General features: G+C 40.3%; 2 protein-coding genes across 19 annotated transcripts in view; both read right to left on the minus strand.

The window, feature by feature from the left end:
- Nucleotides 1–1,813: 1,813 nt before the first annotated feature.
- On the minus strand, nucleotides 1,814–8,597 carry smim12 (small integral membrane protein 12). 3 transcript variants are annotated; one of them, XM_078423171.1, is made up of 2 exons: nucleotides 8,512–8,582; nucleotides 1,814–6,038 (listed from the first exon to the last, which is right to left on the minus strand). In XM_078423171.1, exon 2 carries the CDS (start codon nucleotides 6,031–6,033, stop codon nucleotides 5,749–5,751), a length of 285 nt encoding a protein of 94 aa, XP_078279297.1. In that variant the 5' UTR covers nucleotides 6,034–6,038; nucleotides 8,512–8,582; the 3' UTR covers nucleotides 1,814–5,748. The 3 variants fall into 3 exon arrangements, with proteins under 3 accessions (XP_078279297.1, XP_078279298.1, XP_078279296.1); XM_078423172.1 differs by lacking the exon at nucleotides 8,512–8,582 and adding an exon at nucleotides 7,842–7,942; XM_078423170.1 differs by having other exon boundaries at nucleotides 1,815–6,038; nucleotides 8,529–8,597.
- A 10,936-nt stretch (nucleotides 8,598–19,533) lies between these two features.
- Nucleotides 19,534–27,641, minus strand: part of LOC144606790 (disks large-associated protein 2-like) — a 583,035-nt gene continuing 574,927 nt past the window's right edge. For all 16 annotated transcript variants that reach the window (XM_078423155.1, XM_078423154.1, XM_078423161.1 and 13 more), the window contains one exon: nucleotides 19,534–27,254. In XM_078423155.1, coding sequence (XP_078279281.1) covers nucleotides 27,036–27,254 — 219 coding nt within the window. In that variant the 3' untranslated portion in view covers nucleotides 19,534–27,035. The remainder of the gene's footprint in view (nucleotides 27,255–27,641) is intronic.

Consider the following 27,641-nt stretch of genomic DNA (forward strand, 5'->3'; position numbering starts at 1 on the left):
TATGTAAAGAGGGCAACAAATCTTTCTGTGCACACAAATGGTCAAATGTGGAGTCGTGTACAAAAAGGATGAAAGGTCTAATGCCAGGTAAGGACTGTATAAATCAGTAACTGATTATCATAATCCCCAATTAAGAAGAAAGGGGTCTTGATGATTTATTGTGAAACTAGAATCCATTTGTAACTATTATTATGGGATTTCTATAAAGTACTGGAAGATTTTTGGAACAGTAGAATATGTTTGGGATCTCACTTGAAAATGCTCTCCAGTACATAATGTGACTAGGCCGAAGTAAACCGACTCTTTTGAGAGACTCGCCACTGTTATATGAGAGTTTCTTTATGTGCTGTCCCAATCCCAGCCATAACTAGAGCGACTGTGCTCCACCTAAAACCAGATTCAAGGTTCAGGTCAAACACACAAGTCCCTTCAACAATTCTAAAACATTTAAATGTCAGCACTTCATAACATGCCCCTGATAGCACTTTAAAATTTTAATCCTCATTGTACTATCACAATGTTTAAAAAAATTATACCATGGATAAAATAGGTTGAGAGGGATATAGGGCCAAATGCAGACATAGATCTAGTGAAGATAGGGCATGTTGGTCAGCATAGGCAAGTTGGGCTGAAGGGCCTGTTACCACAGTATTATTCTACAACTATATTTTTCCATCAGCAGTGAAGATTCCTCCTTTTAACTTTCTCAAAGAAGCAACTGTTAAGATGATTGACCTTGAACAACCAATTTCCTTTGTATAAATGTGGCTCCAGCGATGGGAGTGTTTTCTTTGCCCATTTACTTAAGTTTTACTTTGATAGTCAAATACTACCTTGATGTCAAGGGGAATCACTCACTTTCGCCTTACTTATTGAATTCAGTTTCTTGGGTCTATACCAAGGCTGTGATGAAGTTAGATCATCCTGGCAAGCCCCAAACTGGGCATTGGTGAGTAATTTATTGAGGCATCACTTGATTTTGCTGTCGATGTAGGCTTCCATCACTTGCTGATGAATGAGAGGGGTCGAATGATTGGGTGGCAATTAACTGAATTGGATTTGCAGTGCCATATTTGGGCAATTTTCCACATTATCAGGTAGATGCCAGAGTTATGACTGTCCTGGAACAGCTTACCTTGAAATAGAGCTAATTCTGCAGCAGAGATCTTCCATATTACACTGGAATAGTTTCTGGTCCTGTAGCCTTTTCCTCAAGCCATCAGCCATATCATGGTATAATTTGGAGCAAATCAAATTGACTGGAAATGTGCTTCTTGTTTGCGGGCATCATAGAAGGAAAGACGGATTTATCCTCAGCACTCCACATTGACAGAAATATCAAGTGATGCCTCTCAATAAATTACTCACCGATGCCCAGTTTGGGGGTTGTCAGGATCTGACGTCAACACAGCCTTGGTTGTGAATGCTTCAGCTTTTTCTTCAGCACTCACTTTCTGCACCCTGCCATCATTGAGGACAGAGGTATTCTTGCAGCCTGCAAGGCATAATTCTGTAAGTACAACTAGGGGGCTTGCTTAGTCTGTGGGACAGCTCTTCCAATTTAGCTATCAGTCCCCAGTTGTTTTATAAGGACTTTGCAAGATTGACTGTGCTGGGAGTGACATTGCAATGTCACAATCCAGTGCCAGGTTTGAAGCTGGATGGTCAATTAGATGGACTAGTGTACAGGGATCAATGGTCGTCGTGGATCGGTGGGCTGAAGGGCCTGTTTCCACGCTGTATCTCTTAACTAAACTAAACTGCCGTGGTGATATTTGAACTTAGCTCTCGTTGTCCAGGTCTCTAGTCAAGTTTATTGCCATTTGCACAATTGTGGTGAGGCACAGGTACAATGAAAATCTTGCTTGCTGCAGCATCACAGGCAAAAGGACTCAGACAACATGCATAAACATACATTATGCGTAAATTACACATAAATTCTACAACAGTGAAAAGAAATAGACAGTGCAAAAAAAATCATTAGATTAAAACACAATTAGATGAATCAAGTCCAAGGCAATACAAGTGGTAGGATAAGCATTTTCCAGATTAATTGCATGAACATTTAGCTGCTGTGTCACCATCGTAGCTCTACTGTGCCCATTTGTAAAACAGGCAAACGGTGACTTTCATCAGCGGTATTTACTCCGCATTATTTTCACTGCAGACCTTCAATAATGTGGTAGGAATTCAGATTATCACAAGTTTAGCTGGTCATAACAATAATTGCAGCAATTTGACCGCACTCTGAAAAGTACTGAAGGCTAATTGTCTGGGGTTTATATCACAATCCATGTAATTGGAAAAACTGCAGTCAAATTAAAGTTGTGATTTGAACACAATCGTTATCCGTATTTTGGAAGTCATCTTAATCAAACCTCTAAACTAACCAGCTTCAACAAGATATGATACCCTTCAGAAAATTACCATGTACACACTAGATTCTCTAGTGAAAGTACTTTGAGTCTATAATTATGTATATAACAAGCACTCTCCACCAATGGTCCATTATTTAATTTTATGCGCATTTAAAAAGGTGTAAGGAATTTAAGATACAACTCCATTATATTCTGCAATTTGCATGCATTTCTACATTCTCTAGATATCAGTCTGCTCTTCAGAGTATGTATTAATATTACACAAAGGTAACTGATATATTAACACATAATTCAAATTAAATATAATTTTTCTGCCAAATAATTCAATTACAGCCTTACATTATTCTGCATGCAAATGGAATCAACAGTATATTTCATGAGGGGAATAGATCGAGTAGTTGCACAGCCCCTTGTCCAGAGTAGGGGAATCGAGAACCAGAGGACATAGGTTTAAGGTGAAGGGGTAAAGGTTTAATAGGAACCTGAGGGGTTACCTTTTTCACACAAAAGGTGGTGGGTGTATGGAACAAGCTACCGGTGGAGGTAGTTGAGGCAGGTACTATCAGAGCGTTTAAGAAACATTTAGATAGGTACATGGACAGTACATGGTTTAGAGGGTATATGGGCCAAATGCAGGCAGATGGGGCTAGTATAGATGGGACATATTGGCTGGTGTGGGCAAGTTGGGCTGGAAGGCCTGTTTCCATGCTGTATGACTTTATGAGGCTTCATCCCAACCAGGAGCCTCTCAATAATATTATGACGACAATCACAACAAAAGGCATTTATTGCATGAATCATGCAGTCCTATGTACACATCTATGTTGTAACAAATACAACAATACCATTTCAGAAACTGCTGTGTTAATCACAAAATAGCACTTAGGACCGCGAATCGCACAGCAAAACTGAAAGGTTTAAATAACTTTAAAAACAGGACTCATTCAGAATGTAACCTGAATGATTCACTCAATATAACTGATCCTGTCTTTTCCAACAATGCACTGAAATAAGTTTTAATTCTATGTAATATTTGAGTTTCCCTTCAAAGATTTTTAAGTGTCCTGGTTTGCAATGTTCCATTGAATAAAATGATAAGCTGTTATATATAACCAGCTGCTGACACCCAGTTTCATTTCAATTTTCTGAACACATCTATAATGAATTTGATGTACACACAAATCTTTGGTATCAATATGCCAATAGAGTCATTTTAAACCATGTGTTAGAATGCCTAATATTAAAAGCAAAGACCTAGCTGTGTTTCTGCAGAATGGTCTTGGATCTGAAATGCAGTTTCTTTCGCCATGAATGCTTCGAGTATTTCCAGCATTTTATAACATTTTGCTTCCCAAATTGGCCACCTATTCATTTTGGAAAATCAAATATACAATTACTTTGTTCCATGTTGTAAAAGTTTCCATTGTTTCCCACCTTCTTTCCCTTTATTGACCCCATTTAATGTCATTCACTCTCTGAAATAAATGAACAAATCCACCACAAGGCATGGGATTTATAAATGAGGATTTATAAATGACTGTACTAGAATTAAGACTCAACTAGGGGTTTTCCTTTTGGGTGGAGTTCAAGCGTAAAACACAAACATAAAATATGGGTAGCACAACGGTCGAGTAGCTGCCTCACAGCGCCAGAGACCCGGGTGCAATCCTGACTATGGATGCTGTCTGTAAGGAGTTTGTACATGCTCCCCGTGACCTGCGTGGGTTTTCCACGGGGGCTCTGGTTTTCTCCCACACTACAAAGATGTACAGGTTTGTAGGTTTAAACAGCTTAGTAAAATTGTAGATTGTCCCTTGAGTGTGTAGGATAGTGGTAATGTGCGGGGATTGGTGGTCGGCGCAAACTTAGAAGGCCAAAGGGCTTGTTTCCGCGCTGTATCTCTAAAGTGTGAAGAAAGCACAGATGGGGCACAGGAGGGTGTGTGGTAGGTCAGGTTAGCAAAGCAAACAAGTGTTCTGCATGTGTCCCTGGTCTGTGAGACTTTGCTGCACAAAATTGACATCAGTGTTCCCTACACCCCAGCTAGTATTGCCCATCAAAAGCATTTCACTGGTTCCAAAGTGCAACTCGAAGCTATACGACATGACACCGAAATTGGTGGCGTATTAAACAGTGACAAAGAATATCTTAAGTTTACAACAGAATCTAGATCAGTTGGGGGCCAAGAAATGGCAAATGGAATTTAACCCAGCTAAATGTGAGGTGTTGCATTTTGGTATGTTAACCAGGGTTGGACTTACACCATAAATAGTAGAGCATTGGTATGTTGTGGAACACAAAAATTTAGTAGTGCTTGCTTCCCTGAAGTAGCAATTCAGGTCGACAGGGGAAGAAGACGTCTGGCACGCATGCCACCTTTGGGAAGGGTATTGAGTACAAAAGTTGGATTACCATGATACAATTGTACAAGTCAGTGATGAGACCACCAACATGGACTTCTGTTTGCAGATCTGGATGCCCAGCTATAGGAAGGATGTCATTAAGTTGGAAAGCATGCAGGAGAGATTCACCAGGTGTTACCAGGCTTACCAAGTTATAAGGAGGCTGGAACTTTCTTTTGGGGTGTGGGAAGCTGAGGAGTGACCTTATTGAAGTATATATAATCATGAAGGGCATAGATAAGAGTGAACTCTCAGTCTATAGTTATAGAGGTGGATACAATTAAGAATTCCAACAGATAATTGCATAGATATATGGTAAGAATGGTTTAGAGAGAAATGGACAAATGCAAACGAATGGGATTACCCCAGTTTGCCAATTTGGTTAGCATGTCGAAGTTGGGCTAAAAGACCAATCTCCATGCTGTATAGCTCAATGACCTTAGATGGGAATTGCAAGCATTTTTTTTAAATGTTGGTGGAGAAATAATTTATGCTAAAGACATTGTTTCTAAACAAAAGTCCCAAGCAAAAATGTTACGTTTTTGTCAAAACTTTTCAAAGTTGATAGGACTTATTCGGTTACGTGTTCTTTCAGTCAGGGTTTCATGCCAACAGAACTCTAATCTCATTCATGAACAATGCATTTTAATTAGATTCACAAGCAACCATGAATTCTGACATTTCAAATACCTAGGAAAAAAATGAACCATTCAAGGAATTTCAATTCTAAGCCAAGAGTAAGGGGCAGTGGTCATGTGTTCAAGAAAGTGATTCAGTTGAACGCACAACAGCAGGAGATTCTTGGTTCTCAGCTTCTGGAGAATGAATGAAAGTCTGGAATTTTCACCATGAACTGCAACTCAAGAAGGCAGGTGTTCAAACTCAATGACATTGCTCAACGAGTGATATCCAGACGGTGTATGTACTTCAGAGGCAAGTTGCTGTACCATTGCATCAATTGTCATGGGCTAGCTACGGCTGGTTGTGTCTGGCCAATTCCGATTTAGCACAGCCCTTGGTGCGAACTCCAGTCTATCTTTCAAGCTTAGAACCTCGGTGCAATCTTTATTAGCAATCTCATCAAGCCTCCTTTCTTCACGCAACTCAAAAATGCTTTTCTCTTCAACTGGTGGCTGTTGGTTCCCACGAATAAACCACTCTACATTGTAGCCCACCGCCCCAACCACAAAAGCCAAAGGAAAGGTTATGTAGGGAGCATACAGACGAAAGGCAGTCCACAAAACAGGCCACATGATTTCTGCAGAGAGAGAATATTTTAGGTTTATTTTCAATAATCTTGTTACAATGTGAGAATACTAGTTTAATCCCATCAATAAACTATATTGCAACGTCCTATAATCAAAAGCCACCAAGACTTTTGAAAATGACAATAGCTAAAAAAAATATTGCCACTTAAACTGGAATGAATTAATTTCCTTCTAGCTTTGAATTTAAAATTCCTAAAGGTACCATTTTTGGAACATTGCCAAATTTTCCTTGTTTCTCAAATCAGAGATAGTGCTGAATCTGTGCTCAATCCTGCATGATGTTGGGCAGGGCAGGGCAATGGGAAGGCACATTATGGATTCATCGGCAAGTAACCAGGAACAAAATACTTCAGTTCAGAACAGAGGTAAATACAGGTCAGCTCAGGTAATGAACGCCAAATTTATGTACAGCCTGTACATAAGCACAACCGTTGATTAGATATATAATGGCTGCTGTGAGGTCATAGGCATCTTCTGCCCCAAGGGAGCTCAGATCATTCACTGCCTCAGAAGGCAGTGGGGGCCGTCTCTGAATGCATTCAAGAGAGAGCTAGATCGAGCTCTTAAGGATAGCGGAGTCAGGGGGTATGGGGAGAAGGCAGGAACGGGGTACTGATTGAGAATCATCAGCCATGATCACATTGAATGGTGGTGCTGGCTCGAAGGACCGAATGGCCTACTCCTGCACCTATTGTCTATTGTCAATATCATTGCATCTTAGAGATATCTCAATGGTTGAGTTAAATGCCCGGCTTTAACTACACATTGCCCTTGGTTGGCCTGAGTTTTTATTTCATATTTTATATTGCCAGGTGGCCATATCTCAACTTTCAAACTGCTCGGGTTGCAACGTTTTCTGGGGAGTAACCTGAATGGGACTTGTAAGTGTTTTGGATTAATAGCATTAAGACCCTGCAGAAAAAGACCAAAAATTAGTTTAAATGTATAGTAGCTACTTAACAAATTATTCCAGAGATTAAAGAGAGCTTCTCAAGGTATACAGGACTGCCACTATCAAATGTATTTTTAATGAATTATTCTGTCAAACAAAATATTGTTTTAAACAAAGCATAAGCTGACTCAACATTGAAGATTTGCCCAAAATGCTGGAGTGACCCAGTGGGACCGACAGCATCTCTGGAGAGAAGGAATGGGAGACATTTCGGGTCTCTGAGGAAGGGTCTTGACCCGAAACATCACCCATTCCTTCTCTCCAGAGATGCTGCCTGTCCCGCTGAGTTACTCCAGCTTTTTGTGTCTGTCTTCAGTTTAAACTGGCATCTGCAGTTCCTTTCTGCACACAGTCAACATTGAAGGGATGAGTTTGAAATAAAAGATCTAAGAAGTCCTAGATCCGACATTGTTTTTGTTGCATCCAAGTAGGGTGGGTTGGAAGTTGCATTGGTCACTTTGCCACTAGGTACCTAAACAAGCCTGACTATGACATTTATTCACAAAGTGCTGGAGTGACTCAGCAGGTCAGGCAGCATCTCGGGAGAGAAGGAATGGGTGACTATGACACATCTCTGGATTAGCCAACTCTCCAGAGGAACAACCAGTGATTGTGACAAAATGGCAGAGTGTATGTGTCCTCAGCACGACTCGATCATTCCTGCCCAGCTGGGACTAGAGTGGGAGGCGATGGTGCCGGCGTCCAGAGCAGGGGAGGTAACCCCCCGCCCGGCCCCGACCTCCCTCTACAGACAGAGGTCGACCCGAGGCCTAGTCCGCCCCGCTCCCGCTCCCGCTCCCGCCCCCGCCCCGCACACACCGGCTCCTCCCGCCTTCTTCACCTCAGCAGCAGCAGCAGCGAGGGAGGCAGGGAGGGAGGGAGCAGCCGCCACCGTCAGCCCCTGAAGCCTCAGCCTGTAGGCCTCTCCCCCCGGTACCCACTCACTCACTCTCTCCCCTCCCTCACCCACTCACTCCCTCCCTCACTCACTCACCCTCTCATCACCCACTCACCCTCCCCTCCTCCCCTCACCCACTCACTCACTCTCTCATCACGTTCTCCTCTCACACACACCCTCCCTCTCTCACTCTCTCCCCCTCACTCTCTCCCCTCACTCTCTCCCCTCACTCTCTCCCCTCACTCTCTCCCCTCACTCTCTCCCCTCACTCTCTCCCCTCACTCTCTCCCCTCACTCTCTCCCCTCACTCTCTCCCCTCACTCACCCTCTCCTCACACACTCGCTCAAAATGTCTCTCTCTCTCTCTCTCTCTCTATATCCTCTCCCCTTCTCTCACATCCCCTCCCTCTCACACTCCCCTCACGCCACCACCTGTCTTCTCCTCCTTCTCCTCTCACCCCTCTCCCTTCCCTCTCCTCTCCTTCTCTAACCTTCTCTCCTCCTTCTCTCTCGCCTCCCTCACTCCTCTCTCTCCTCCTCACTCCTTCTCTCACGTCCTTTTCTTTTCTCTCTCTCTCTCTCCTCCTCCCTCTTCTCCCTCCTTCTCTCTCACCTTCTCTTTTCTCTCACCTGCTCTCTCCTTCCTTCTCTCTCTCCCTCGCCGCGGCCAGGCGCCGATGTCCCGCCCATGCGCCTCCCCCGTTGGCCAGCCGTTGCTCCAATCACAGGGGCCGGCCGCTCATTGGACACCGAGCTGTCAATCCAGGTCACGGACGTCATTGCCCCTGGTCAGCTGATGTTGCTGATGTCTTATATCATATCATATCATATACAGCCGGAAACAGGCCTTTTCGGCCCACCAAGTCCGTGCCGCCCAGCGATCCCCGCACATTAACACTATCCTATACCCACTAGGGACAATTTTTACATTTACCCAGCCAATTAACCTACATACCTGTACGTCTTTGGAGTGTGGGAGGAAACCGAAGATCTCGGAGAAAACCCATGCAGGTCACGGGGAGAACGTACAAACTCCTTACAGTGCAGCACCCGTAGTCAGGATCGAACCTGAGTCTCCGGCGCTGCATTCGCTGTAAAGCAGCAACTCTACCGCTGGGCTACCGTGCCGCCCTTGGCCAGTCTTCCCCAATTCACTCTTACATTATATGGGTGCAGGCCCATGGACAGTTGTTATATTGGCCTAGATAGAGCAGATGTGGAGAGGATGTTTCCACTAGCGGCAGAGTCCAGAACCAGAGGCCATAGTCCAAAGGACGTACCTTTATAAAGGGGATGAGGAGGAATTTCTTTAGTCAGAGGGTGGTGAATTTGTGGAATTCATTTCCACAGAAGGATGTGGAGGCCAAGTCAATAGATATTATTATTGATAGATATTTAATTCATATCGGGTTATGAGGGGAATACAGGAGAATGGTGTTGAGAGGGAAATATAGTACAGCTGGGCCAAGTGGCCTAATTATGCTCCAAGAACTTATGAACTTGTATTTACATACATTATACATCTACTTATGACTGCTGTTCCTTTTGCTACAGTCCTCTATTTTGTTAAGATCCAGTATGTGTGCAATCAAGAACACTAACAATTTACATTCTAAACAAAACAATGCAGTAGATTTTGCACGTATAATGTTTTCAGTTTATTATGATAAGATAAAAACAATTTAACGTAATCTTTTGAAAAGTGTACAATATATTATTTCTATTGATAAAAATATGTTGGGCTGAAATTTTATTTGATATTTTTATTTGATATTGGCTATTTTCTCTAAATATTAGGAAGAGTTGGGACCATGTTATTTGCAGGCAATTTGTCAATATGTTTCTTTCTTTTGTGTGCTATGTTCATTTCACTGCACATTTCAAAACATTGTACCTGGTCTAATTGTAGTGATATTGAAAATGTCCCTTGTAAAATTTAAACCTAGGTAAACACAATCAAAATTACAGCCAATTTGGATACCTCAGGGCACCCACTGCTTATTTGAATCAATCTTGTGAACGACAATGTTTTAATCATATTCATTTTATTTTCGTTTAAGAAAATATTGATCAATGGCAGGATCACAGAACCCTACATACAGCAGGGAATACCGAACTTTAAAAAATATCAGTCATTTAGTTACACACCCCAGATGCTCCCTCATGACATAAAATGAGATCTCTTCAAGAATATGTCTACTTGCCAATTTATCTGCTTCTACCACGGCTTTAACTGGTGCATTCCAGAAGAATAGCCATCAAAAGCTTTCTCATGAAAGGCCATCGACCTGAAAGATAAATCTTTTTTCTCAACAATGTTGAGCTTTAGTCTAGTTTAGTTTAGAGATACAGCACGGAAACAGGCCCTTCAACCCACAGGGTCCATGTCCACCAGCGATCCCCGCACATTAGCACTATCCTACACCCATTAGGGACATTTTTTATATTTACCAACCCAATTAACCTACAAACCTGTACGTCTTTGGAGTGCGGAGGAAACCGATCTTGGAGAAAACTCACGCAGGTCACGGGGAGAAGGTACAAACTCTGTAAGGCAGCAACTCTACCACTGCGCTACCACTTTTGTGATAGAATATCTTGTCATTTTCCCTCCATTTATTTGTCATTTATTTTAATGTTCAGCTCCTGATACATTTACCAAAAATGCTTCACAATTATCAATTTAGGGCTCCTTTTATTTAAAGAGAATCATTATAGTCAGACATGTAAGAAATAACCCTTTGGCCACCTGGTCAACCATCAAGTACTTAGTTGTGTTAAACCCCTATTTGTCTTGACAATTCAAGTGCTCATCTAAATATTTTATGGTCCACACTGGGCTTACAATTGTTTTATTACAGTTTTGTTGTCAATGTGCTCTTTGATTCTTGTTTAGATTGTTGTACGCATATTCCAACTTAAAGAGAGGAAAGGGCACAAAGCGCCCGAGTAACTCAGCGTATCAGGCAGCATCTCTGGAGAACATGGATAAGTGACCTTTTGGGTTGAGTCCCTTCTTCAGAAGAGGGAAAAGCTATAGACCGAGCCACGGACTTTTAGTGGGAACAAGGCTCTTCCTCCAAATGATGTTATAAATACAGCAAAGCTCTGATAAACTCGCACCTTCAGGACTTTGGTAGTGCCAGATCCACAGACTTTCTGGACAATCGGATGTCAATTCTCTTCGTACAACACCCACCTTATATATCACTCATTTTAGATGTCATGCGGTGGTACATTATTTGTTTCCGTGAACAAGGCAAGTTTAAAAAGAACATGGGAAACAAAACCCGATGTGTTTAATGTCAGTGTGGGAAATCAGGACCCAGTGGGTTTGCAAGGGGCGTTGAAATGATGGCCCCGCTTTTTTTTTTTTTTTTTTCCTCTCTCTCTCTCTCTCTCTCTCTCTCTCTCTCTCTCTCTCTCTCTCTCTCTCTCTCTCTCTCTCTCTCTCTCTCTCTCTCTCTCTCTCTCTCTCTCTCTCTCTCTCTCTCTCTCTCTCTCTCTCTCTCTCTCTCTCTCTCTCTCTCTCTCTCTCTCTCTCTCTCTCTCTCTCTCTCTCTCTCTCTCTCTCTCTCTCTCTCTCTCTCTCTCTCTCTCTCTCTCCCCTCCTTGATAACTCTTCCAATATATTTATGCTCTTCCAGTATTTCTATAAAGCACTGAATAAAAGGCAAAATAAAAACATTCCCAATGGAACCAGAATTCATTCAAAATTGTATTATAATAAAAAATATGTGTACAACATCAATAGTATTACATCCTTATGAAATAAAGCACATCACAGTGTACATTGTTTAATGTCCCAAAAAGCTTACAATATGCATGGTAACCATATAACTGAAATTTTAAAGAATATAGCTCAAGGTTATTAAGTTTATCTACATATATTTCCTTTCAGAAATTAAGATGTTGAAAATATTACCTATACAGTGATCCTGTTGTATTAGAGATAGAGGTACAGGTTGAAGAGGAGTGTTACAGTGGTGGCGGTGTTTGAGGCAACAACCATTCCAGTCACAGTTTGCATCCAGAAAATAGAGAAAGACAGACTTTAAAAAAAACTTATTACTGCTGGTACTAATTTGGATAGGACCACAAATGTGCAGCTCGAAGACTAAAGTTGTAAAGTGAGTATTTCTGGTACATGTGAAGCTTATTTCTATTAGATTCAAATATATATATGTTCAGTTGATTATTACTTTCATTTCCAAAAAGACTTTTATCATCAAAGTTTCAAAATGATCACTATTTACAAGTGAAGCCCATATCAATCACTGCATGAAAACTGCAGCAGGGAATATTGACCAAATTTTTAAAAAAACATTGCTATATGAATTAAAGCAGTAATGTACCCTACCAAAGGGTGTCAATCAATGTTGAGAACCACATCCTTTTTTAATGGGAATATGAACGATTAATTTCTCAATAACATGAGATCAAAGTCAGAAGGCTTTGCTAATGAAAGAAGACAAAGAACCGAAGCAGTTTTAAAAGAAAGCTAAGCCAAAACAAGCTGACAACATACTGTGTCATTACTTTCAACGTGCATGCTTTTAACCCAGCAATGTGTAAAAGCTAAGAGAATTTTGCAAAAATGTATTTTCCAGCAGAAATAATTTTTAATAAGTTTATTCAATTTATATTTGTGATATTTCTTCCAGCTCCTGTTAAGCTCCGAATACTCATAATAAAATAGTTCTGCTCAGTAAATTGTTTCAAACCACACTAATTTCGGTCTGTACTGCGTCGCGCATACTTTATATATTGTCTTCATTACACTTTGGCGCATAAATATTCGGAAAAAAACCTTGTTGCAATAACCAAGTAGATTTAGTTCAAATGAGTTGCGGGTAATGGTATGAATAATGTCTGGCTTGAATTGCGAATTCATGGAAAATACAAATCTTGCAAGAGTGATCTTCCACTGCTAGTGTCCTGATTAAATGGCCCACTGGCCCTGCACCTCTGTGCTGTGTGACGCCATGATTCTAAGATCACCAGCATTCCTGTTGCAGGGCTATTTGGATCTAATCCTCTACTAAGTTTTGCAAGTGTCTACAATTATTGGAAAGTAAACATCACTTTTCTGCAATTTGGCCTGTCTTATCACCAATCAGCCACATAAACATTGTACAATTTAGGTTGGGCCTTAGCTGTAAATGTGAATACTATCTGGTCAACTATAAATTAAACAATAAATAGCCATTTTAACGGAACTGTTACTATGCAAACAGCCTGGGTATCAATTCCCTCGTTAAGTGCACACTATTGCACACTTCTAGTATAAAATAGACAGAATAGTACAAACAGTTTGACAATATGCATGTTTGAGTTCATTATTGTAAAGAGCTTTTGTAATCTTTTCCTCGGAATTGTTCTATTAATCTCAATCTGGTATTCTAGTACTTGGGAAAATAACAGTCCCACCTTAGATATCTTTTGTGCCATGTTTAATTAATTCAAGCTAAGCTCCAGTAAAATAATAAGTTCCCTGTATCCCAACAGCATGCATAAAACCCTCAGTAAAAGTGACCACTTTGTTCATCTGTTATGTCCTAAATCAAACATTCCTGAGGGTTATCCAGCCAATTATTAACAAATGGGGAGCAATTAGTTCTGCAGTTTTTACTTGTGCCTTCTTGGGATTGGATTCAGATTGGCCATATTTATTTTGCTGAGGATCGTTGGAGTTTCCACAGAACAAAGCCTTTCAACTTATCTATTTCAGCTACATTCAAACCCACATGACAGTCACGTCTCTTCAATTTCCATCTGTAGAATATTCTAACATTTGGGCAATTTGTTACTTTTATGTATGAGATGTTAATTCTGATTAATGTTGATAATATGCACGCAATGAATGGGATATGTTTTTTGTCTTTATGCAGAAAGTATTAAAGTTAGGGGAGTGGAGGATGGAATAGGTAATAGATTTTAAAAATGGGAGAATCTTTGCAAAAGAAAGTTAATAAGCAGGCCCCAACAGCAGAGAGAAATGTACGGGACACAAAGTGCTAGAGTAACTCAGTTGGTCTGGCAGCATTTCTAAACCACCCCTCCCCCTTCTTCCCCGCACCCCCTCTTTATTCCACCACCACCTCCCTGTGCCCCACCTGGACTCACACCTATTTCTCCCCTCCTCCTCCCCCCTCCACCCATATTCCTTCTTCTGGCATCACAATTTGTAACTCTTCAATCTTTGTGTCTCACACCTTCTGTTTTACCTGTAGTCCTTTGTCCTGCCTCTCCTCTCTGCCTAGGTTTATTCGCCCCCATACAATCAGTCTGAAGAAGGGTCCCGACCCGAAACGCACATATCCATGTTCTCCAGAGATGCTGCCTGGCCCGCTGAGTTGCTCCAACACTTTATGTCCATTTTTGTAAACCAGCATCTGCAGTTCATTATTCCCACATCTAGAAATGTACAGGGTTGTCCACGGACATTTATGATTTAACATAATTAGAAATATTTGGTTAACGTTTGTTTGACACTTTGTGTTATCTAGTAACTTTAATACTGAGGCAAAATTAGCCTTTTTTCTTTCAGCCAACCGTAGGAAACTGCCATGAATGTAGAATGTAATCTGAGTACATTGCTGATCCATTTAGATCCTGAAGAGATTTTTTTTCTATCAGTGCCTTTTTGCCAAAATATCACAATGAGCAAGTCAGATAATCAAACTAACAACATAACAACATAACCACATACTGTATTTTTCAACATTACTAATAATGTATATTTCTGACACGAGGTGAGATTCTGGTTGAATTATTTGTAGTGTTTGTTTCCTTATGCATCAAACAGGCTAAAACTATAATTTTGTATACAAAAGTCTCCTTACTACAACCATGTTTTGTCAGAATTCATTTCTAGCCTCACTAATAATTGGAGAACTGTCAAGTGAACTGGTGAAAAAAATAGGAAATGTTGCTCTTGTTGTAAAGATAGATAGATTGACATCTAAACATATCCCTGGGATGGCGGGACTGTCATATGAGGAAAGATTGAAAATACTAGGCTTGTATTCACTGGAGTTTAGAAGGATGAGAGGGGATCTTAGAGAGGCATATAAAATTATGAAAGGACTGGACAAGCTAGATGCAGGAAAAATATTCCCAATATTGGGGAGTCCAGAACCAGGGGCCACAGACTTAGAATAAAGGGGAGGCCATTTAAAACTGTGAGAAGGAACTTTTTCACCCAGAGAGTTGTGAATTTGTGGAATTCTCTGCCACAGAGGGCAGTGGAGGCCAAATCACTGGATGAATTTAAGAGAGAGTTAGATGGAGCTCTGGGGGCTAGTGGAATCAAGGGATATGGGGATAAGTTGGGCACAGGTTACTGATTGTGGATGATCAGCCATGATCACAATGAATGGTGGTGCTGGCACGAAGGGCCGAATGGCCTCCTCCTGCAACTATTTTCTATGTTTCTATATTGACGGGCAGCTGTCCAGATTGAAATATAGGCAGACAGTTTTGAGACTGCAATAAAAATAAATTCTTATCTGTCGCAAAATCTATCTTTACATTTATTTATAGACACAACTAGAGGCCTAGTAGCAAGGACATAGCTACATTGGTATACAGGCATTGTGCATTTCATTAAGTAAACATTTTATAAATGGCAAATATTGATTGATTGATTGTACAAAAGGATACATTGATATATATTGATTGTACAAATGATAGATATATATCAATGTGTCATTTTGTACAATAAATCAATCAATCTATAAATATAGAAAGACACAAAAAACTGGAGTACCTCAGCGGGACAGGAAGCACCTCTGGAGAGAAGGAATGGGTGACGTTTCGGGTCGAGACCCAATATATCAATCTATCATTTGTACAATCAATATATCAATGTATATCAATGTATCATTTTGTACAATCAATCAATAGATATATATATATATATATATATATATATATATACTTACACACACATATATAATATGGTATGTATGTAGTGCCATCTCACTCACATTCCAATTTAAAAAAGTTAAAAACATTACATTATTCTATGCAATAATTATTTGTGAGAGGCTTCAAATGACTTTTTATGAAACAATGTAAAATAGAAGTGTGAATGTGGCATCAGTGAGATTAATTACATTTACTAACTGCTTTAGGGTTAAGAATCAAGGACATAGTAATTGCTTTTGACACATAAACCTCGAGAAACAAACCCAATAAAGCCTTATTGAAACTTTAATGGAATATATCTTAGAAAAAGGGCAGCATGTTATATTCTCCAGTAATCTCTGCTCCCCTGCTCTGCATCTAATTAAAACCAAAACCATGAATTATTTCTACAGTCAATTAAAATCCAATTCTGTGGAATTTATTGCCACAGAAGGCTGTGGAAGCCAACTCAATGGATATTTTTTAAGGCAGAGAAAGACAGATTCTTGATTAGTATGGGTTTCAGGGGTTATGGGGAGAAGGCAGGCGAATGGGGTTGAGAATGAGGGAGAGATAGATCAGCCATGATTGAATGGCAGAGTAGACTTGATGGGCTGAATGGCCTAATTCTGCTCCTATCACATGAACTAATGAACTTATGTACTTTCAAATGGAACAGTGAGAAACGTGGTCACTGGAGACCTGACAAAGGAAATCTTGAACGAAGCTTTAAAACATATTAAAAAGTAAGTTTCCAGGGGAGGAAGCATCAATTTTCTGCAAACAATCGTTTCTAAAAGATCTCCGAGGGATGGAATGCTGTTTAAATGTAATTTGTTTTGGATAGGACTGTTTCAGCAGTTAAGATTGCCTCCATGGTGGTTGAAAAATGCCTTTACATACAGTATTAATCACTGCAACACATTACAAGAAACTATTAGGAGACTGACACCTGATATATCTTAAACAAGTTCACTTCCTACAACAAATAGACAATGACCTATCTCACAGAACTGATTTCCACTTCATCGGGTTATCTCTTATTATCAGTGATGCCCAGTCGAATCATTGTCTCCTCGAAATATTTAATGGCCAAAGTCTGAGTATTGTCTGCAGTCCACGACACATTTACAAATCATGCTCATGCAACATAATAAATTCTAAGGAATCATTCAATGTGGTGTATGGTAAGAGATGTTTATGTAATGAACATTTAGCTGATATGCAGTAATTTTCTGTTTCCACTGCAACCGTTTATTGAGAAGCTTCAATATAAGCAGGAAATAATATTTTGATTTGTGACAATCAACTACTCGTTATAGATTCACATCAATCTGCCTCCTTTCCTTTCATAAAAGCAGTAGGAGTCGCTAAAAGTACCTGCAGAATGGCTTCAGTGATTTCTGTTTTCAGAGCCCTTCATGCCCCATTGACCTTCAATACTTTGACATATTAATATCCTTGCAGCCAGAAGGAAATGCATTCACTGATTAATAAGTAGATTATTTTAAAATGGGTTTAATTAAGATGGGGTGGGGGCTTTGTTTCAGTGTATCATTTAAACTTTATTTTAATGTTTCCATTTGCTCTCCACTTCTTCTGAAGATTGTCAAATATTGCCATGGAGCAGGTTCAGAAGCATAGTAAAAGTAGAAAAACATCCACAGGCATTTTGCTGAGATGTCATCAGGCAGGCCAGGCAAAGCGAATATCCATTTTTGCCTGGCTACTGAACAGTAAAGAATATTATAGTGAAGACTGAATGCCTTCACTCAATGTCCTTACGCAACTTACATTCAGTAGGAAATGGTACATTGGCCGATTGTGTAGAAGACATTGATTCATCTCACTAAGAGCAACTGAATGTAATCTTTCCCACCTGATATCCAATGGTCAATGAGTTCTTTGTTGTCACATGTACCAGGTACAGTGAAATACATTTTTTTGCATACGGCTCAACAAGACTATCACCATGCAATCAAATACGATAAATCGACACCATCCAACACAGAACACTGCTTGCAGACATCTTTGTACGCATCTGTATGCCATGATGTCCATTGGTTTCATTTAGCTCAGATTCTGGATTCTGGAAATGATTGCAAAAATCTATAAATATTGGAACAAAAACTTCTCAAGTTTGTTCTTGCAACTAAAGCCTCGCATATTGCAATAGTGGGGTGGTAGACCACTGACTACTATCAATAGTCTGGACCAATGATCTAGGGCATGAATCCCATTGTGATAGTCAGAGTGTTGAATTTCAGTTAATAAATCTAAAATAAAAAATCTAGTATCAAAATTGATGAACATGAAATGACTGACTTGTTGACTAATACTCTTGAGGAAATAAATCCATTATCTTAGTTTGGTCTGTGCTATGTGTATCCCTGGGATCACAGCATTATGATTGACTTTTAATTGCCTTCTGACATGGCCCAGCAACCACCTACATCTGGAGTAACAGAGATGGCCAGTACATGTTATTTCTGCCAGTGATGCCCACATTCCACAAATGAATTTGTGTCTGTTTCACTGATGCAATAAGTACGCAGAATAAAAGGACGTACCTTTAGAAAGGAGGAATTTCTTTAATCAGAGGGTGGTGAATCTGTGGTATTCGTTGTCACAGGTGGCCCTGGAGCCCAAGTCACTGGGTATTTTTAAAGTGATGATTGACAGGTTCTTGATTAGTAAGGGGATCAAAGGTTTTGGGGAGAATGCAAGAGAACTGGGTAGAGAGGGAAAGAAAGATCAGCCACGATTGAATGGCAGAGTAGACTCGATGGGCCGAATTACACTAATTCTGCTCCTCTGCTTATGAACTTATGAAGCTTTACATTGATATTGAATTTGTCTGCTGTTATTTCCACTGTTCTTTGCATTTGCGGGATGCAAGAAGATTCGGTTAGTTTAAATGCACATTTTGGCCACCTCTACCATGTTTAGTAAATTAACTACAAAAGAAGATTTGATATCAGCTGCAGATGTTGGTCTTGAACGTTGCCTATGAGGACCCAGGGAGCCACATGGAAAACTCCACCCATTGCACATAAAGCCAAAGAAGCAGAGGGCAGTGACGTGGGCTCTCTGGGTTTGTACCCACAATATTCCCAGCTTTCAAATCTTGGTGCCGGTTCAGTGGCTGGTCCGTCAGGTAAAGCCAGGCATAGCAGGCCACACAACAACTGGTATCTGAAGCTAAAGACAGACACAAAATGCTGGCATAACTCAGCGGGACATGCAGCATTTCTGGAAAGAAGGAATGGGTGACGTTTTGGGTTGCGACCTTTCTTCAGACTAATCAGGGGAAAGGGAAATGAGAGATATAGACAGTGATGTAGAGAGATATAGAACAAATGAATGAGAAATATGCAAAAACGTAACAATCTAAATATCTTTAATTCATTTGTTCTATATCTCTCTACATCAGTCTTTATCTCTCGTTTCCTTTCCTCCTGACTAGTCTGAAGAAGGGTCTCAACATGAAACGTTATCCATTCCTTCTCTCCAGTAATGCTGCCTGTCCCGCTGAGTTACTCCGGCATTTTGTGTCTATCTTCGGTTTAACCAGCATCTGCAGTTCCTTCCTACACATAGTATCTGAAGCTACTGGTCTTTGAGCCTCGAGGCTATGGTCTCTGAAAAGTCAAGGCCTATTTGTAGCAAAAATAACTGAGATGTTTGCGTCCACTGTAATCAGTTAAATAATTCCTTGGCATTGCTCATCTTCAAAACGTACACATTCAACCTAGATGTTCTCTCAATGCTGCAAAAAGTTTCCATAAATATGACAATGCAATTCTCCCCCCACTGTGTTGGAGTATCCCAGTGATTCTGTCCAGTTCCTAAATTTGTTCTCCCATTGATTGTCGGCTCACTTGGTAAGCATAAACATTCTCAGTTCTTCCAGTCCCAAATGGGATTCTGCACAGAAAAATACAGGGACAGACGTTATGTATGTAAATAGAAGAAGGATTCATTTATTACGCAGAACAACAGTGAACAAAATGAATAAGAATCACTGAAACCAATAACCTACAATGTTGCCCAGTGGCTTCATGTGGTGAAAAGGAAAAGGAAAGAGCTTGCATTTGTATGGTCTTGTTGACCTGCGGGATTCCCAATGCACTTCACAGACAGTTAATTACTTCAGAAACTTAGTCATTCTGTATATGGATGATGATATTGTATGTGATATTTTTCTCTTTTGTAAACACTGAATGCATATAAAATGACAACATTTGTATGGAATTTTGAAAAGATGAAAGACATTTTACAGCAATACTTAAATAAAAAAATTTCAGTCAGAGCATTCTTAAAAATAGAACAAAAAACGTTTCAATGAGTCTGGGTTCTTGTCTAAAGAACTCAGTGATTAAGACCCAACGACATTTCACAGAATAATAACTAGCTCCTCGATGAAGCTGTATGGGATTTCTAGTTTGGCACCTTTGGTCATTTTATTACAATTTTGTTTTTAGTTTTGTGACACAGAACTCATCATTTTATTTCTCCAGTTTAACATTGATACATAGCCCTACTCTACATATGATGATCGACCATAGTTATAGCTGGATTTTAGAAGGTAGAAAGTAGAAAATCCATTACAGTGTTTGGGAATATGTTTCTTAATAGGAGAGTTAAAATATGTTTCATTGTATGCAATGAGTCCGCTACATCCCATTCACTTAAGCCCCACCATCAATTTCAAATCATTTTGTACTGACATTGTTGTATTTCTTGTTAACCCATCCTGTGTGACTGAAGCTTGATGCATATAATGCAATGTTCTAAAATAAGTAACATTAAAAAGGGGGAATCACAGTTCATTTAGAATAAAGTTAATTTACTTATTTTACCCCCACTGTGAAAGTGATTGAGTAGTTCATATCCCGATAACCCAACAACTAGAAGATATGCTACAGTATCCAAGAGTAAATTGTTGTTCACGCCAGATTATTTCCATCAATGGATCTGTCCTGCTTCTTTCAATGAAAGGAGATTACTTTTTGTTACTTCACTCCCTCCTATCTCCACCTGGTTTCCTATACATGAAACCCTGTTCATCTGTGCTTAATGCACACGTCAGACTTCTAACTAATAAAGGCTTATATTTTAACATTTAATGTGCAAAACACTATTTAGCAGCATTCATTTTAAGCAGCAGATGGGATTTAATACTGAATTCCAGCCACTGCAGCGAGAGCCAAGAGCAAATCATGTTCCTCTCATTTGTACCTGCAAACATTAAATAATCACACCCTTTATAGATTGCTCGTGCCAATCCTTTAATCAATAATGGTGTAAAATTCCTGAGCACAAAACATTATTCTGTTAGCAGATTTTTTTTCTTGGTTGTAACCCCTAATCAACCTAAGTGGAAACCCCCACCATTAAGAACCTAACACTAATTTGCAGCTCTGGCAATTAGGTGGAGAATATACTTGCAACTCAAACGTTAGCTCGAAGCAGGCATTAAATTTTCTTTTCGACTCAAATGACATGCAGTGTCAACAGTTAAAACTCAGTCAACTGCCAGCTTTGAAAATAATGAGAAATAAGAAGTAAACTTAAAAAAGTAACAATAGAAATGTACACAACTGTACAACTCATCTGAAACTAAATAGGTAGATTAACCACTCAAATCCAAAGCAAATATAAAAGAATTTAAAAATCCAGCTATGAATATAACCTAATACGACTTTATAATATATCAAGTTATTAAAATAATTAAATATCTCTTATTAAAACTATTCCAACTTCTAAGTAAGTGAATAGCATTGCACAAAAGGTGATCATTTGGCTCAATAAGCTCATACTACTTCTTTGAAAGAGATATTTAATCGATCCCTCCTGCTCTTTTCCTAGAGCCTTGTACATTTTTCAGTTTGAGTACTTATTATGAACTGCTGGGAAAGTCAGCATCTAATGTCCTTCACTAAATACTCTTGAGAAAATAACTGCCGCCTTGAATTGCAAAAGTCCTTATGGAACCTGTGGTTCTTCCACGGTGCTGTTATGGGTGAGTTTGAGAATTTATTCAACAGTTAGAATTTATTCTCAAAAAAGATGGAGAAATGACAACGTGTTTCAAAGTCACATTTGATGTTGCGACTTTGAAGGAAACTTGATAGTGCCCTGGATTCTTCCAGTTTGTAGAGGTTTGGGAGGTACTGTTAAAGAAGTCCCGGTGAGTAATTGCAGGGCATTTTGTAGGTGGTCCATTCTGTCTGCATGATGCATAGTGACGATAGGAATGAATATGTAGTGTTAGGTCAGGATATCAATCAAGAGGACTGCGCTGTCCTTGATTGTTAAGTTTCTTGAGCTGTTTGGAGCTGTGCAAAATGGAGTGCATTCCATCAAACTCTTGATATGTGCTCGTAGATGTGAGAATGACTTTCAATTGTCCGGAGTCACTCACTGCAGATTACTCATTTTTTGTTTTGTTCTCGCAACCAAGATAGTTATATTATCCGATCCAGTTTAATTTCTGCTAAGGCTGTTGAATCTCAAGTTTGTTAGTCATTCCCCTTGTGAATTGTCAACACCTGGCACTTGGTTGTCGTGCACTCGATTTGCCACCTCCAGCCCTTCCATGAATTTATTTGAACATGGGGTGCTCTATTATCTATGAATTTTTAATGAGAGACAAGGAGTGTGTGGTCAACAAGGATCTTCACTTTGGAACCCAAGCTGAGCAGGTTATCAGTTAATAAGAGCCATTGGCAGCACAATCAATGGCACAGTCTCTACATCTGCTGGTGATTGTGGGTAGTTTCATAGGATGGTAATTGGCCAAAATGGATTTGCCCTACTTTTTGTGTGCAGAACATATTGGACACTTTGTAGTACAGATGTCAGTACTGTAGCTGTGCTGGAACAACTTGGTTAGTTTTCAACTTGTTAGTTTTCAAGCTTGGCGTTTGCATCACTGTAACTGGGAGGTGATTAAAGCCCTAGCTTGGAATGTATTGAGTGACCTCAGCCCGGGTCTCTGGCGCTGTAAGGCAGCAATTCTATCGCTGCGCCACCACTGCATGCCTCTTTCTCCATTTAGCAAGCATGCAGCATGCAGCACCAAATCTCAATTTTGTGTTCAAGTTATGCTGCTCTGGGCATGCACTTTTGTTTTTATTCTCCTCGTTGACCCATTAGATGCCCTGGCTTCAATAGTGCTTTATTTGTCACATGTGCAACTGCACGGTGAAATTCCTTTTGCATTTCTTACACATGCAGGCGCCATCATTTTGCTTGGCAGTAATGGTAGAGCGAGGGATTTGTCATCCCATGAACTAACCCGATTGTAGTGGAACACAGTTTGGACCCGCAAGCTCAGTTCTGAATCTATTCTGTGTGGCACGGTGATGATGGCAGAAAACAAAATGCAGAGTGTCCCTAGTGTGAGGACAACACAAACATCACAACCAATATTGCATGGAATTAGAAATCCAAAACAGATGGCTTAATGAGGGCAAGGTACATTTTGTCATTGTCGTGGCATCTATGTCTTTCAGGATCTGGCAAGAATGATCATCGGTGGTGCTACCCAACCCATTCTTCATGGTAGGCACTGAAGCCAAAAGCCCTCACCACTCACCTACCCAGCATGGATTCTGCCCCTATGCTATGTGCTCTTGCAAGGCGTGTTAAGCATGGTTGAGTACTAATTCATCAGCGAAAGAGTCATTGGTGGTATTCAGCTGAAGTCTTCCTTGTCCATGTATGATGTTGTAAACAAGGATTAGTGGTTGCTGCTACATATAAACCAATACATTAGATATTATTTTGTTCTACCTAGATACTAATATTGAGGATTTCTTTGAGAACTTCACTGCCTGACAGGCAATGATATATATTATGGACACGAAATGAATTATTTTTATAGAGTTTATATTTGGTAAGAATATTTCTTTAAAAGTGCATTTCCAAGCCAATGCCCGAGACACTGGCAGAGTTGCCACAGTAAACTAAAACAACTGGTTTTAGATGCAGCACACTGTATGGCATTGTTTGAGAACCTGGTTCCTCCAAATAGCCTAACTTTATTCCATTAGACCACTGAAGCATGTTCTAAAGATCTTTCAGTCAGAGTAACAAAATGGCTCCTCGGGATGTACTTTATACAATGCAGATCTACAGGGCAACATAGACTGACAGGATCTGGGGAAACAATATTTTTAAGAGATACCCCTAGATCCTGTCATGCAATGCCATTGTTTGACAGTGTGCAGCAGATACAGAGCAAAAGGGAAAAGTGATTGGGCCCAACAAGCTCATTCCTTTCTGTAAATTCAAACACAATACTGTGATAAACATTCATCGCAGATCCTATGTGGATGATCTGAGTTCTTTTGTTTGCTGACTTGAATACACATCTCAATACTCTTTGCAATCGAGTGGGCTGACAAATACGTAGGATGCCAATCAAATTTGGAATCTGTGGTGATATTGATGTAGACATTAAAAATCAAATCACAACTCCTAAACAAAGGTACTGCAGATGCTAGAAATCCGATATAAAATCAAACAATGCTGGAAACATACAGGAGGTCAGGATACACCCGTGGCAGCAGAAGCAGAGTCAAAGTTTTGGATCATTGACCTTTTGTCACAGCATCATGTTATTATACCTGAAACTTTAGAATGGATACTCCTTAAGTGTGTCATGCATGTGCATTGAACTCTGCTTTTCAAATTACTGATGACATCGTGGCACATCCAGTGAAACTGCCTCTCAGCCCCAAGAGTAATCTGGTTCACTCTTGATGCCCGGTGTAGTTTGCACGTTCATTTTACTGCATCGTTTCCCCCGTTTCTTCCTGCATCCCAAGTGAGTGCAGTTTATTGGGATACCGGCCACCTTAAATTTCCCCCTTCTGTGTAGGTGAATCAGGGTGCTGTGAATGGGAATGTGGAGAGAATAAAAAATGGGATCAGTGTAGGTGAGTGGTTGATGGTTGGCACAAGACTCAGTGGGCCGAAAGGCCTGCTTCCATGCTGCATGACTCCTGGAAGTTAATCCCAGATACAGTTCAAAGAGCACGTGATCTATCACACATTTAATCCATTCGTCAGAGGTCAAATTTCTATCCCTAAAACTCTGGTTCGTTCACCACAAGTACTACTTGTCCCACTGAGTATTTCCAGTGCCTTCTGTTTATAAATTTATTGTCAATGTCCAGTGTTATTTGGAACAGATTGATAACTTAAGTACATGGGGGTCATACCCAAGTATGTGGTACAAAATCTGCAGGAAGACCCATCAGAGCTATCTGTATGGTGAATGTATGTGAAGAACAATTGACGATTCTCTACCAGCAGAAATCTTTATATATAGAAGCCCGTTGTCGTCACACTCGCCTCGAGTCATTTGTCGGCTTCCATGTACAGGTATAAAAGTCAGAGTAGAAGAATTAGTTGAAGGCTTCCAATACAGACAAGGGTTGAACCGTCCTCTGAAAGATTTTGATATAAATCAGTTCCATCAGTAAGAATAGTTGCCTAGTGATAATCAGCATGTGGAATATTACCTATTCAAAACTGCAGCAGTCTCGGCAACAAGGACCTCTGCCATTCTTCTGCTGGCTGCTCCTCCCATGACTGTCCTCACAGGAATTGTGTTTACATTGCATTTAACGACCCTGCTTATCATGCTGTTTAATATCTTATGCCACTTGATATTATGGAATTTCAAAACAATGCGCATTCATTCTCTTTGAGATTTAGCCCAAATAATTTTTGCCACTATACAGCCTACTGCATATTACACACTTTTCTCAGTCTATGCATCCTGGCATTACCTTAACATGCAAATACAACCATTTCACAGTCTTTCCAGGACCCCACGAATACATTGTCACAGCAGCAACCTGGACATATTGGCTGAAACTTCCAACCCCTCTCTCTGCATCACCCTTTCCATTATAGCTTTTGGTATATTCATTTCCCCCATTTTAATATGCTCTTATCATTATCTCGACTCTCTCTGCATTCCTGACCCTCAAGTGCTGATGCCCAGGGTAAATCAGATCTTAATCATAAAATTTGGGGAAGATAATATTTTAAAAATTCACATTTCTTTTAATACAATATTGTGCTCAAGTGAGGCCTAACAGTGTTGAAGAGGGCACATGTTCCCTCTTTGTTTCCACCCACTGTCAGTATCAATCTCTCCCATGTCAAATAGACCCGCAGGCAGACAGACAGCAAACCTTCCTCTACATTGTCCTAGCAACATGAGTTAATTGGACCCTGTGAAGGGCCAGCCCTTAGCCTGGCATTATACTCCTTCTCACGTCAGCTCAGCCTACTCATTCAGCAGGAGTGAGCGGCAGGGTATGGGCAAGGTTTTGTGCTGTGGACTCATGCTTACTGAGAACTAGGTTCAGCTTTCCTCTTGCGGCCATGAACAGAGAGACAGAGAAGAGCTGCTTATGTTTGGTAACTCTATGGTTTGCCCACGTGTCTTTTGCCACCAAAGTCACGTTGTTTTCAGATAGGGGTTTTGCGCTGGATTCAGACTCAGGTCCCAGAAGCAAAGGGATCTTTTTCAATCGATCATCCCACCCCAATCCCCAAATGAATTTGTTTTATGGACAACCAGGGACAACTGAGTCGAGTAACAACTGAGCTCAGCATTTTCCCAACCATTTCCTATGGAATTTTGGATTTTGGTTTTTGGACTCTCACAGATTTGTGTGTAAATCTGACATCTTCTAAAAAAAAACTAATTCCTAAGACAAATTCAGCTACAGTCACAATGCCTCTGTGAAATGTAACACATTAAGAATACATCACTGGCAAGTAGCATTATGGAAAGTTAAATACAGTGAAAGTGAATGATGAAAATTTCACTGGGTCACAGGTCTGTTTAGTCCTTAGTCCTGGTGAAACACAGTTTCCTAGCGAAACAAAAGTTAAAAAAAAGAATGTGGGTTGTTTACCACATGATGCTTCCTCGGTGTGACTTATGGTCAGGTGCCTCATAAAGAACATGTGCACAAAATATATTCGACTGCAGCTTCATTTAAAAACTGAAGAAAATATAATTGGTCCACCGTGACAACATAAAGGAACACAAGAGGAATGTTAATGCTTGCTAGAACTGAGACCAGACAGCAGGATACAAATTATGCCCATAGTCTGGTTTCATCTTCCCTTGAACATGAGAAGTGAAGTTGAAGTTAAAGACAGGCTCCTGCCAAATGGCGAGGGGTGACTTCAAAGCCTGGTCTGAGCCTCAGGGATGTAGATTTCAATGCTATCTGCACTCTCCGTGGCAGAGTTTTGTCGATACGAAGCTGCTCTTTTAGCAGCCATGAGCCGTTTCCTCGCTTCTTGCCTCTGTCTGTCTGCAAGTTCCAATGACTTCTCCCGTGCCTGGGCTAACCTTGCCTTCGGTGGTTTCTTTGGTATAGGAGGGGGCATCTTCATTTCATCCTATCAACAAAAAGAGTTTGGATAATGAGTTACATTAGAAGGAAAGGGGGTTGTGGTCAAAGTATCAGCAAGCAAATGTGGCATAGAAACATAGAAACATAGAAAATAGGTGCAGGAGTAGGCCATGCGGCCCTTCGAGCCTGCACCACCATTCAATATGATCATGGCTGATCATCCAGCTCAGTATCCCGTACCTGCCTTCTCTCCATACCCCCTGATCCCTTTAGCCATAAGGGCCACATCTAACTCCCTCTTAAATATAGCCAATGAACTGGCCTCAACTACCTTCTGCGGCAGAGAATTCCACAGACTCACCACTCTTAATCATAAAATTTGAAGATTAATGTGAAGAAATGTTTTCTCATCTCGGTCCTAAAAGACTTCCCC

This window comes from Rhinoraja longicauda, chromosome 27 (assembly GCF_053455715.1).
Source record: "Rhinoraja longicauda isolate Sanriku21f chromosome 27, sRhiLon1.1, whole genome shotgun sequence".
Lineage (NCBI taxonomy): Eukaryota > Metazoa > Chordata > Chondrichthyes > Rajiformes > Arhynchobatidae > Rhinoraja > Rhinoraja longicauda.